Source organism: Falco punctatus, assembly GCF_963210335.1.
Source record: "Falco punctatus genome assembly, chromosome: 4".
Lineage (NCBI taxonomy): Eukaryota > Metazoa > Chordata > Aves > Falconiformes > Falconidae > Falco > Falco punctatus.
In genome coordinates, this window is record NC_137583.1 from 35,544,529 (window position 1) to 35,558,366 (window position 13,838).

Below are 13,838 nucleotides of genomic sequence, written 5' to 3' on the forward strand. Positions count from 1 at the left end.
AACAAAGTATCATTCTCTAACTTAAACTTGGAGGAAACATTTGTTTAGAGAATATGCACAATTACTGAATGTCAAAAGTCATTAGTTCCTTCATATAGTTATAAATTATGTTCTGCATAAAACGATTTAACTTGGAATGCAAGTGTTTATCAAATGCATCCCCGCCGAGAGATTTCTGCAGAAAGTAGGGGACGTCATTTTCATATGAAAGTCAGTTCAAAGGAAGAGATTGAGCTACTGCAAAGTATTCTGCTTTGAAGATGAGTTCTGCCTTCTTTCTGCACAAATAATCATTGATTCAGACCTCGCCTACTTTATTTTTCCAGAACAATTTTGGAGATGATCAAATGTGCATTCTTTCAAATGCAACATATTTGTTTTACTCTTAAAATAATCCTCTTTCCATATATTACAACAGCAGCAAAATCCAAAACAAGGATTTTTTACTTATTTACTTTCAGTTCATTTGTCCTCTGTGAGCTCTGTGCAACTCTGATGTCTAAGAAAGTACAAACTACAGGAGCAGCTTTTCGCATGTTTAGGTATCTGGGTGTACCCTCTCTCCTTGTAATTCTCTGACATCTGAGAAGGTATGAACCAATACTGCTCTTCCCCAGGCTGGAGCATGTATAATAGGCTCCCCACCTCATACCCAGCTACTAACAAGACTCCCCAGAATACTTATCTTTGAGACCTCTATCGTTCTCTCTATTTGGCTAAATCTGAAACCAACAGAATGTTGTCAGGTTGAGGCTTAACAGGCAACTACACAGAGCGCAAGCTAAGGTATTGCTAGGAAATCATGATAAAAAACACATTCCTTTGAAAAACTGTCTCTTCCCTTCTTCATGCCACTTGGAAGTCTAGAATCCCTCCGGCGATACCCACAAATTGCTGAACAATTCTTCAGACATCCCACCTTGACAACAACGTAGCCTTCCTTTTTTTCCATCTCCCCCAGTAATGCAGACAGCAATGAAGACTTTCCACAGCCAACTTGACCAACAACAGCTACCAAGGAGCCTTCAGGAACAGTGAAATTAATGCTGAAATAAAGTGCACATAATTCAGCCTTGCTTGCTGGCACATCCCAGTAGTTAAACAGTCAACTGAACAGCCCATATAAAGCCAGATGCAATGGGAACGCTCACTGCAAATGCTGACACAGCACAGAAATGCTTGAAAATGCAAATCTCTCATTCAGAAAGCACCCAGCTCTCTTCATATGTAGGACATAGCATTGTAATATGTAATTAGTGAAAAGGGGAAGAAAGAAAAAACCCACTGTGACACAACCTGTCCAATATTTCCCTCAAACACTCTGTGAACACAAATGTAAATACCAATGGATGCTTCCCAAACAGCACAAACGTCACAAAGACAATGCAATTTAAGGCCCAAGAAAGAACAGCCAAATTTAAGGGAAGGGACAGGGCACAGGGAAGACACGGCTCGTAGATGCATCACCCCGGTTACTTTGTTAGTCATACCATGTGCAAGGTTTTTCACTGGCTTTCCGCAGCACGGGAATCAATGATGGCAACAGTTAGTGAGAAGACGATTTTAAAAGGAAGACTCTGAGGACCTAGTGCAAACGTGAGGGGCTAATCCGGCCGCATCCTCTAGATGGCGCTATCCCACCTACAGCGCACAGCTAGACGGGATCTGAGCCTTCCTCTCCTCCCAGTACACCTCTCCCTACTCCTCTTTACGCATGCCATACATACTACATACTTTGTAAACCCCTCTAGCTCGTGAAGCCCCTGGTATAAAAACAAAGGTATAGAACAGATGTAACTTGTTCTGTTCCTTTAAAGCCACAAACTCTTCTGCATACAGATCTTATAATTCAAATACAGATCATTTATGATGCAGCAAGATTACGGAGCAGAACGAAGGGTATTAATTCTTACCAGTTCAGTGAAGGAGGATCATTTTTGGACCAGCTAAACGTTGCATTCTTTACAACAATGCATCCTTCAGCTGAAAAATAGAAAAAATCATATTTATAGAAGTGCCAGTGCAAACAGCTAAATTGTATGCTCTGGATTCATGCCACAGAATTCAATCTACGCACATCCATGCAAAGGTATAAAAGCTACTTTTCCAGCAGAACCACCATCCACTCCTCACCAAAAGCTCTTGTTCTGCTTTTACTGAATATATCACCAGCAGAGGTTCTGAGGTTCCACTTAGTAACCAGGAGGTACATGAATGTCAACCATACAAAGACCCTGACCTACTCAGCTGCATCCTCCTTTATCCAGCAGCTCTACTGCAGCACTGCAAACTCTGTTCAAGTAACTAGCAGCCTCAATCTGACTTGTTCTTCAATGAAAGCATCAGCTAAGCTGCCAATTCCATGTGTGAAGCCAAGTTACTACAATGATAGGGCAAAGTCAGTCAAACCACCAAATAAAGTAACTTCGACCAAAAACACTGTTCAGTGAAACATTGTATGGTACTGGCACCTGTAGATTTTTACAGCAAACAGCTCAAAATATACCACTCCCAATTCAACCAAGTATGCAATAAATAATTAACCTAGGTATATATTTACATTAGTATGCAAGTAAAACACATTATGGACAAAAAAAAAAACCCAAACAAACAAAAAAATTCCCAAAATAAAACCACAGTAAAGATTTGTGAGCAATGTATTCATGGTTATCAGCTAAGAAAGGGAGGAGATATTCCCAAAAGGAAGATGAAAAGGAAAAAAAAAATCAGAAAATAAAAGAACTACAGCAGATGACTGCTCAGCCAAAAGCCAAGTGACTAAAATGATAGAGCTTAACTAACCACATGACAGGGAGCGATGGGGATTTCACTATCTTTGTAAAAAGGAAGAAAAAACATTTAGAAATTACTGACGTAGTTACAGTCAAGTTTTGTTTTGCATTAGTTTTTCAGTAAATCTGCCTTCACACTTATCTCCTAAACGGCTCTTTATACCCAAAGCAGCAACACTGGATACAGTGGGAGAAACACGGGGTGTAACACACTTTCCACAAAACAGAATGTAGAGGCATCTGCCTAAACCGGGACTTATCCTTTTTCTTCAAAGATACTGAAGTGTTACACGATTGTTTGTCTCAAAAATGCCGGCGTTTGGCACAGCATTAATTATCATTTTCTTAACTGCCTACAAATTTCAAATGGCTACATTTAAAACAGTGTAACAAGTAATTTTTGAAGTGACCATCTGTGTCTGGATGCAACCATTCTGTAGTTTGGACACAGGAGTCAGGGACAGGAAAAAAACTACCTGAGAAGGTGGCAACAACTTTATATAATTTCCATTTTGCAAACTCACTTTTCTGCTTTCTGGCTAAATTTTATCAGTGAAATCCACCAAAAGGGAGTAATTTTGTCAAAGAAAGCAAAAGAAACACTGTGAAGACACCCAAAACCTGCACACACTGTTTTTCAATAGGAAAAGAAACTCACCCTCTGTGACGGGACCCCTGATTATGCTGTCTGGATCTAACTCTTCATGAGACAGGAACACCCTAAGGCGCTTCAAGGAGACACTGGCCTGCATGGGAAAGGGATGCAAAACTTTCTTACACTCTGCTCATTATACTCAAGAGGTTGTTGTTTTGCACCACATATACATTACTTCATTATTATGCACTCCTAATCCCTCCTTAAATCCACTGCATAGTTGCTTGGATAGTCAAACTCGCACTTCCCAAACCACAGGAAAGAGTTGATTTCAGGAATGCCCATTCGCCGTAACCAGGATTGACAATTTTGCTTGCACAGCACTTAACACACAGGAAATCCAAAGCTCCCCTTCTGAGGCGGCTGAATTTCACCAGCGGACATTCTCTAAGCACAGGAATGTAATCCTTCCACCCAGTGGCTACTTCTGTGCAGAAACACCTGTTAATGATTGAAGACTTACTTCTACTATGCTGCTGATAACCACAGGAAGCATGTTCAATGGAAACCTGAGGATGTTGAATAACGCTAGGGAAACAAATGCCTTCTGAGCATCCAAGATGTTGTTCTTGTCTATCGTGACGTACACAGCAAACGTGGACAAGGCAACCTGAAACAAAGTGCAGTGGTTACAGTTAGGGCAACGTTTTTTTAAAGTCACTAACTCAGGAGTCCCACAGTCTGACAGATGGAATCAGAGGTCTACAAATCAAAGAGAGTAACGTTCAGGTAACTTCCTTGTTCCTGGTAACACTTTCTGCAAAACAAACATTTGATGTAAATCTATTGTTGTAAAAAGTTGTTGATGGCTCCTCTTGGAACAGTGTCTAGTGCTCACTTTCTTCATACAGTTAGGATAAAACCACAAATGTCCCAGACTATTTGTGGTCACATTGCAGGAAAAGGGAAGGAGAGAAACGATCACTTGTCTTTCTTGCTGCTCTCTTTCAGTTTTAAGGTATGCCCCATGGTACCAGATACTGGATCAGTAACATACATAGAAACACCCCCAATGCTAACCCATTTTACATTTTGTAAAGACTACCACAACCCTACATCTCCAAGTGCAGCCCACTATCATGGACAGATTCTTTTCCAAGAAACTGGAAATGTTAGTGCATTACAAAGACAAAGCCTTATAGTACCTAAAGAGTTCATAAGCTTCAACTGTCAGAAAAACATAAGATCCATGCTGAACAAGAAAATGACGTTGAACCACTGTTATCATCAATCATAAGCTATAAAAATATTTCAAAAAATCCATACACCGATTTAATTTTTTTCTAAAATGTGTTGATTAAATTGTAGTAAAATTAAACTAAACAAAATGTCACTTTGGGATATATTCCCTTCTTAATTTTTCTTCCATGGTAACACCACTAACACCTTGGTATATCACAAGATCCAGCAACATTTTCCCACAGACTGCCACTTAAAAAACAAGAAATCAAGGTAGGCTGACCTTCAGCATTCCCTCTCCCACAAGACTTGAAACAATGTGCTCAAATGCCCAAGTAACAGTCTCATCTAAGCACAGCATCCATTGAAAACATTAGTATTTCTGTTAAAAATCTGACTGCTGTGGAGACATGTATTGTTCTTTGAACAGCAGCTGACTCAGCTGTGCCTGGTAAAGTAGCTTGTTTGTACAGTCCTTAGTTTGGACAACCCTATGCCAGGAAGAAAGCCCTCCCACAGAGACCAAAAACAAGGCCAGGTCCAAAGAATAACCTCACAAGCAGCATGTCTGCAATCTTGTGTTACCAGCAATTAGTCTGAAATACACCCTTATCAGCACACACAGCAGTAGGGGAGGTACCACAAATTGAATAGTCTCCTGACACCATCATTAAACAATGTTTTAAAGAGCCCTGGCCACGGAAACACGAGAAGGAGCAGAGGAAATAAGTTTTCCATGTCTGAAGTGCTTTCAGGTAGGCACTTGCAACAATTCTTTAATCAGATGTTCAGAAGAACATATATCCATAAAATGGGATGTTAAACAGCAGCCTTACACTTCAGGCTGTACTGTTTCTGCCCCAGAGGCATCACCTCCCCATCCCCTCCCACCCCGCACTCCCCCCCACCCCGAGACAAGGACCATTGCCAACACATTCACGATGTGTGCTGAAACAGAGCTACTGGCTAGGCAAATTGTCTTCTCAGACTCTACAGAACAGCATCAAGGAGTCCACCTGCAGATTTTTATTTAGAAACTTCATTTAATAATATATTTACATTAAAACTAGCTCAGACTCCTTTTAGAAAAGCATTTGCTTAAGAATGCAGCTGATATTTCCTACCCAGGGCACTGCTGCTTCTGCCTTTCATCATGCCCAAAACATAATATAAACACTAAAAATGTTTGTGGGAAAGGAATCTGAGACTGGAAAGTACACTTAAACACCTTCAACTGGAACAACACATATTTTATCCTAATGTAGTCAAGGCTTTTATTTGCTTCTGTACACAAAAGCAATGGCCCCTTGTTCTGATAGGATCTGAAGCAATTTTGATATGATCTCACCCTTCTCTCCGTTTTATTAGTTTAAATGTAAGCTAACCACAAACAGTGGGGATGTTTTCAAATATCAAGAATTATTTTTAAAAAAATATGATCTGAAGCAATCCCAGGGTATGCAATGGCTTTACCTCTCCACATGTTTCTTAAACAGATGCTGAGAGAACCCAAGCCAGAGGTACACTTGGTGCACAATGTCCCACTCAAGGACTCTTATCTAAGGACCTGCTGCTATCAGAAAGATGCTGAAAAAGAAAGGAAGTTTTACTTGTCAGCCACAGCTACCACCTGGAGGGTACTGTGCTCATTAGTAGCCTCTTCTAAATCTGACAGTACATTGAAATCTTAGGTTCTTCAAGTACACTACCAAAAACAGAGAAGGATGCAGAGAAAGTTTTTATTTTTAAATACTTTGGCCAATACCTTCTAGAATACATCCAACTGGATGTTACTAAGTTTCAAAGAACCCAGTAGTGCCTCTTCATAGAGAAGCAGAAGACATGTGTTCAATTTCCCACCTCTGCAGAGGGCATTCTGACTCTTCCGCTCATTAAAAAATAAAACCAAAACAAGTTCCCATGCATTGGCTTGGAAATCATGGTCCCAGAAAGGAGAGCAGACTTTTACATTCGTTTCACTTACCAAAAAAGGAGCACAAACCCAAGTGAAGGTTGCCATTGCAGCAAGGTAAGCAGATTTTTTTAGGACTTTGAGTTCTTTTTGTCTGATCTCTAATACCTTCTCTCTGAAGGCTAATTCCCAAGCATAGAGTTTCAGAACTTTAATCCCATTGAGAATTTCATTCATCAGCTTAATTCTGTTGTCTTTGCTCTTCATTTGAGCCACCTAAAAACAACATTGCAAAAAATAATTAGCAGAGCACAATGCTTGGCAGAACCACAAAGTTCTAAGCTTTGTATTTTGCAATAGCAAAATTTACCTCATTATCATCAAAAGCTTACTAGCTTCCCAAGCAGGAAATCTGAGATGCTATCTGAACAAACAAATATGCAGAATTAATAAGATGTTTTAAACCAATTGAAAGAATGCTTCATGCAACTAAAAATCCAAACCATGATCAAAGCAATTGTGACACTGGTTTAAGTGGGATTAACCCTGCATCAGGGAGCCCTGGAACTCAGGTTCCTCTTAGGTACAATATGCAGATAAAAAAACCCAAGCCACTAGAATCAAGCTTCAGTGATGTGCAGTTTGCATCTAACCTTAGACCAAATGTGGGTTTTCATCATTTTCAGCACTAGAAAGCGTAAGTAGAAGCAAAAAGCTTTCTACTCAGCCATAAGAAAGCTGGTTCTTCAAAAATTTCCATCTTCATAAAGTATTTAAATGAGGGCAGTGCAATTTTGAAACAATGTTCTGACTCAGCACTAGGCAGAGTCAGTAGACTGCACCAGTACAGCTATCCCAGACAGCTGTTACCAACGGCAGTGTGGCTGTGACAGGCTAGAACACCCCTGCTTCTCCCATGGAGGAAAAAAATACTGTGGTATATTTTGATGAGCATCTAAAGCTAAAAATTTTCATTTACATAGATCAATCTTTTCTGACATTCGGTAAATTCAGTTCGTAGTGAAGTCTGTACCATGGTGAGGCTGCTGGAAGTAGTTCTTGCAGTAAAAAACGAGAGTTTGAGTCTACATTTACTTCTGGGCGCTCTCTGTAACAAACTGATCCCCTCTGAATAAAATCAAAATCCACTAGGGACCAAGAACAGGAAACAACTAAGAATTCTTCTTCCTCATCCCTTCAAGGGGAAAAAAAAAAAAAACCCAACCCACACCACCAAACCAAAAAAAAACCATAACAAACCAACAACGCTGCAACCACCATCCTCGAAGCGTGATTATTTCACTCATTACAGTTCACTAGGCAGACAGTAGTTTACATCTGCACTTCAGTTCTTAGGCAGTAAGTTAATAACCACTAATTCCAAACCGATCACTGGGCATTTAATGAAGCTGGCTAAGCTGCTACCTTGGTCTTAACTACTGCAAAATTTTCAGACCATTATATACAGATAAGCTGAAAGGCCAAAATATACACGAGTTTGTTTAGTCCACATACACAAGAGCTGTGACCTTTCTTTCCCTCCCCTTTTTTTATGGGATAAATAGAGGAAGGGAAAAAAATTTAAAAGGACAAACCTCAGGAACAAGTCAAAGAACAGAACATGATTCTTAAAAACACACTGCCGCATATATAAAGATTCTAACCTGATAGGTTTTTGTCTTCATTGCCATCACAGCATTTATCGGAACCAGAAGGATCATGACAGCCACACCTGCCAGGACTGAAGGACCTAAATTCTGAAAAGCACTTAGTTGTAAACATTTACTCAAACTCATTTTTTTAAAATCTTGGGTCAAACCACTGCATATGCTACGGAAAAGCATTCTGAAATAACTTTTCCACCTCTTCTTCCCTTTTCAAGAACAGCTTGGGGGAAGAGGAGGATCAAGCATGGGCTTGGTTTGACCTTTTTTTTTATTTTTGAAACAAACATACACATATAGCCCCCATATAGACAGATCAATAGCTACATATACTGCTCTGTTTATATTTATTTATACACACATACAGAGATCTTCTAATGTTTTCCATTTTTTGCTGGTTTGTCTATTCTTCTGAACTAGAGACCCATGCAAGGGCGTGACCAACTTCTTGGGGAATTTCATCACCTTTCTGATGGACAGTGAGAACTGGGAAGAGTCAGTCTACTGACTGTCTGGATTATAAACAGCAAGCATCTCATATGGCGACTCTCAGAGCGCAGAACCAAGACCACTTTCATTTAAATCAAGTGACAAAGTGAGATACTCTAGGTGCTGCAGTCCCCCAAAAGATAGTAGCTCCCATCTGCATCCTCCCCACACCCACTCAGATACACAAATTAAGAACCTCCTGCCTTCCTTTTGACAGCAGTGACAAAAGCAGCTCTGAACGGCTTCTACACAAACAGCATTTTCTCCACACTGCTTAAACCCTCTAGTGGTCTGAACAGCTGTCTGTACTTAGGACCATAGGAAGCAGCACAATGCCAAAGCCAAAACAGGGAACAAGACACAATACTCACCTGCCACAGTAAGTACAGTGCTAATATCACCTGGAGAGGTGCAGACCAAATCATGTTTATATAGGTAGCCAAGTCCATGAATCTCTGAGCGTCCACAGACATTAGATTCACTATCTCACCCACAGTAGAAGTCTTTCTAGCAGAATTTGTGATAACAAGTGCCTAAGTGTAGAATAAAAACAAAATTAAAAAAATGAAGGCAACATGAAGGAAGACCTACTCATTTGCATTTTCTCCACAGAATTCAAACGCTTTACAAAGCTTCATCTTTAAAATTACAAGCAACCCCTTTCCTACTTCATATTCTGTTTACTCTGCACAACTTACAAAATGCAAGTTGTATAGCTTGAAGCAAGCAGCTGGATTTAAACTAAGAGTTAAAGACAACAAGCAGTCTTTGGGGTTAGGGTTGGTTGGTGGTTTTATTGCTTGGAGGCGTTTGCATGTTTTGTTTTTTAGTTTAAGAAGCACAATCTTCACTTTTCATCCCACGTTTTTCTCACACAGAGCAATTAGTCCACAGCTTTCTAAAATGTTCCAGCTTATTCCAAGATGATGTGGCACTGCTGCTAAATCCCAAAAGAAGCTGTAAATGTAGAGGCATCTTAATTTCTGCACAAACTGAAGCAGTTTCACACCTCCAGCCTAAATGAGACAAGGCTTCTTGTTTGGCAGCGGGGAAAAAGATGATGCCTGAACTTTAACTAGTAAATTAGAAAACTGCTCTGTCTTAAAGGCTTTCATTTATAAGTTAGATACACTCTTATTTCTATTAAGAGTTAGGAATCAGCCTACCAGAGTCTCCTAACTACTTTAATTATTCAGACTTAAGCAAAGCATTTGCACAGTCACTGAGAGGTATTGTCATACATTTAAAGAAACACCTACCTTTCGATAAATTACACCAACAATAGCAGTTTTGAGCCTCATTCCAGTTACAAAGCAAATATGAAAATACTGGTGAAGAATCAGCGTCTGAAGACAGGCACAAAAAAACAGCAGCCCTGTATAGAAATAGCCTTGCCAGTTTGGAGCAGCTTTGTTATTTACAAAGTTGATGAGCAATCTGTGGAGAGAAGAATTAGCTCTCTTGGTAAACACAAATCAAAATGAAACATCAGGGTTACAATCTTAAGATTATTCTAAACATTAGATGGGTCATGCAAGAACCCAAAGTACCAAACTAGGATAAAACACTTAAGCAAACTTCTTAGAAATTGGAGATCATTTTATACTACCACACATCACCCCCTTCTCCTGTGTACTACTTTAAAACAAAAAGTATCATATACCTTACACGTACAGCATTCCCTTGGAGGTACACTAAAAAGTATCACACTCCTCCAGCTAAAATACAACTGCTTACAGTTGTTTTACTTCTTCTCACCTTCAAGCAATACAACTGCTCCTACACTCTTAGCTCTCTCCTGCTTCACGTACAATCAATACAGCTTAGAATTAAATAAACTCTCCTGCTACTGTTGATTATGTTCTTGCCTGGCGTTCCTAGTGTTGGAAAGGAACGCACAAAGTCAAACATTTACCACCAATGAACCGAAACCATTGTGTGATTGGTCTCTAACTTGCATGACAGCTCTTCCCCATTGAGCCAGCCAAAGGCAAAACACCTTGGCAAGTGAAATACCAGTGCATTTTAAATTCTGCCTGCATACTTTTAATACAGTAACAAAGTATATAGGTCTTACTTCAGAATTTCTGGGCCTGCAAACATCAAGAGATCATGTGCAGCTTTAAACAGGAAGCTCATGAGAAAATATGGTCCAAAGGTTTTATATAACACCTTGAATAAAGATGCTTCAGAGCTCTTCTGAGATGGTTTTATAATCAAAGCTTCAGCCTCTTCTGTTACATCACCATTTGAGTCACTTGATTTTTGCTGCTTTTTGGGTGAGTATAACATATTTAATGGTTGCCTGAAATAAGAGTAAGTACATAATGTAGCCTTTATTCAAGCATAAAGCTAACTGGAAAAATGCACAGTATACAAATGAGATGCTTAGGAGCTGTTGCCCTTCTCAATAGTTCAACTGTGTTTTACTGTCAATCAAAGATCTTTTTAATCATACAACCATAGCTAAATGAACCAGCCATTCAGAAATGTTCTTCTTTGTAGGGAGAGTTAACATTCCTGTAATCTCTCCCATAGGTCTGCCCTGAGGAATGAGGAACAGGGCCATAACCTGTGTTAAACTTAAAGAGCAAAGGACATCATTAATCTAGAACCCAGTGTGCTGAACTTTCATCAAAATCAAGGCCTCACTGTATCACAGAATTAAAAGTTTGCAGTCAGATTTATGCCAAGTCATGGTCAATGGACTGAACACATTCATTTCATACATCTGGCTTATGCCAAACTACATATGGCTTGTCTGAGGACAAGCTGTATGTAAAAATACAGTATGTAAGCAAGCAAGCAATTTTCCTTCAATGAAAAGGTATTTCTATTTGCCACAGTAAAGGATGATAAAAGTATGCTGGAAACTGCAGGCATGCAGTCTTTCTAATTTTAGTCATCTGGCTTAGATGCCCGGCCTCCCTATATAGTCAAAAGGAAAGAAATAAGCTTCTCACTTTTGCACCTCGAACTGTCCTCCTGAGGCTTCACCAACTACAGAGGGAGCCCAAGCTCCTCAATTGTGTGGCTGAAGTTTCACTGTGTGGGAACATAACCCCCCCCAAGAAAACACACACACATCGAAACTAACAATAATCAGCTTCAGATCATGACAGACTAAGGGAAAACCTGATGCAGTTCTTCATAAAGACAACACGCAACACCCTACTTGGTTTCTGTTTCTGTACACACTGAAGGACAAATACAGAGCTGCCACTTGGGCCTTACAAAAGCAGGCTTTGATAATAGATGACAAACACCTCTAAGTAGAGGCTGAGTAACTTGAGCTTTTGAACCTCTTGGAAGAACAGCCTGCCAGGAAAACCGAACTTACCTCTTGGTCTTTGCCCACTCTTTCGCCCAGTTTCTAGCCAAACCTGGCACGATCTCCTCCGATTTGTCCTCTTTATTTAATGACCACAAATCCTTGGCTTCCAAAGGTCTCCGATAACCCTGAACCATCAACCTGCATCAGAAAGAATCAGCACTATATATTTAAGAACAATAAAGATGTGTGTGTATATATATGACATAAGACAGTGGTCCTTACACGCAGCCCCAAAACAGAGTCGGCTCTTCACAAAAACGCATGCAAGAACTAAAGCAGCAACACAGGTCCAGATGCTAAAACATATATCCTCCTGTCTTAACTGTAAGAATTAGACACCAAAATATCTAAGGAACCAGGATATGCCACTGAATTCAACTTTCACGGAAAATAAAAGAAAGGATGATGTGATCTCATTTTAAAATCAGACAGGCAATTAATATTCCCTTGCCTACCAAGTTTCTAAATCATTATTAGCCTTCAATTTTACAATGCAATTCCTTTCATCTAGCTTTCTGTTGGAACTCCGGCCAAGTACCAACCACAACTACACACCAGTATTACTTCACATGGTTTTGTGTTTTAATTCACAAGAACATGTGTTATGATCAAATCATACAGCACAACTAAAGCAAAGTTAACGAGGAGAAAAAAAAAAAGAACCTACCGGACAAAAAGAACTAACAGTTCTGAATGCCTACATTTCTAAATATAGCAGTTATTTTCTACCTTTTTACATTTCCCAAAGAAAATTTTATTATTATATTCCTTCAGCAAACGTACTAAATATGTACCAGACCATTTAAAATTACAGAGACCCTACAAAGGAAGTAAAACAGATTAATCAAATTTGCGGAAAAAAATAATCAATTTAATCTATCTGCAAAACAACCAAAGTTATTATTGAATGAATAATTGCTAATTTAACTCTGAAAGCAGAATCCTAAAATGCCATCTAACTTTAACTAATGCTTTATGCATCATCTTGATCTTACCCAGTGATCCACCAGAATGTGATTCTGGAGAGAAAAGAAGCACTGGACTCTGGACATGGATTCTGAAGGAGAGAAAAAGAAATCAATTCACACACAAAATGACTGGCACATGGCCAAAAGGAAAAAAAACAAGCAGAAGAGGTATTTTTTAAATGTCCTTTGTTCATATTATTTTTTTCACATTACTAAACTTGTCGTTTATGTGTTGAGAGCTTGTTCAGAAAACACGAGCACAGCTTCAGGGCTGTTCAGCAGACTAGACCACTGGGACACAGGAACAGCAGTGCTCTGTAACAACAACGCAATTTATAGTTGAGGGAATTTTATAAGACAGTGCAGGCCAGACAATCTCTCAAGGCGTCATGATCAGTTACCACCTGTATCACTGCAAGGTATGCTATCATATATGAGTAAATCTGTTAATTAGGTAGAGTTAGTCATAAATGAAGAATTCAGTTCTACTGTTCTAGCAGTTAAGTACTGTGACTCCATCAAAACACATGCACAAATGAAACAAACAAAAAAAAAAATCATTTGTAAACTCCAGAGACGACTCCCAAAACATCCCTTAAAAACCCTTGATCTCATTGATCAATAAGCATGGGAACCTTAAGTATCCATAAAGGTACACAGCTAGCTCGTATTCTACACCCAGTGCAATGGCTGGCCATTTTAACTACTCTCTCCTAACCTGGTTGAATTAAAACAGCAGAAAGGGAAGGCTGGAAGAATTTCAAAGGCACAAAAGATGATTTACTTGCAGAATTCCACTGCAGATTTCTCTCTTCCCTCTTCCACTGTGTTGAACAGCATCTAAA

General features: G+C 39.4%; 1 protein-coding gene across 5 annotated transcripts in view; it reads right to left on the reverse strand.

Moving 5' to 3' along the window:
- LOC308062458 (multidrug resistance-associated protein 1) overlaps positions 1 to 13,838 on the reverse strand; it is a 77,649-nt gene that overhangs the window by 23,199 nt on the left and 40,612 nt on the right. For all 5 annotated transcript variants that reach the window (XM_080383987.1, XM_080383990.1, XM_080383988.1 and 2 more), the window contains 11 exons: positions 13,021 to 13,082; positions 12,032 to 12,163; positions 10,769 to 10,996; positions 9,951 to 10,128; positions 9,063 to 9,224; positions 8,203 to 8,295; positions 6,611 to 6,814; positions 3,911 to 4,057; positions 3,451 to 3,538; positions 1,914 to 1,983; positions 920 to 1,046 (listed from right to left, as the gene is read on the reverse strand). In XM_080383987.1, coding sequence (XP_080240113.1) covers positions 920 to 1,046; positions 1,914 to 1,983; positions 3,451 to 3,538; positions 3,911 to 4,057; positions 6,611 to 6,814; positions 8,203 to 8,295; positions 9,063 to 9,224; positions 9,951 to 10,128; positions 10,769 to 10,996; positions 12,032 to 12,163; positions 13,021 to 13,082 — 1,491 coding nt within the window. The remainder of the gene's footprint in view (positions 1 to 919; positions 1,047 to 1,913; positions 1,984 to 3,450; positions 3,539 to 3,910; positions 4,058 to 6,610; positions 6,815 to 8,202; positions 8,296 to 9,062; positions 9,225 to 9,950; positions 10,129 to 10,768; positions 10,997 to 12,031; positions 12,164 to 13,020; positions 13,083 to 13,838) is intronic.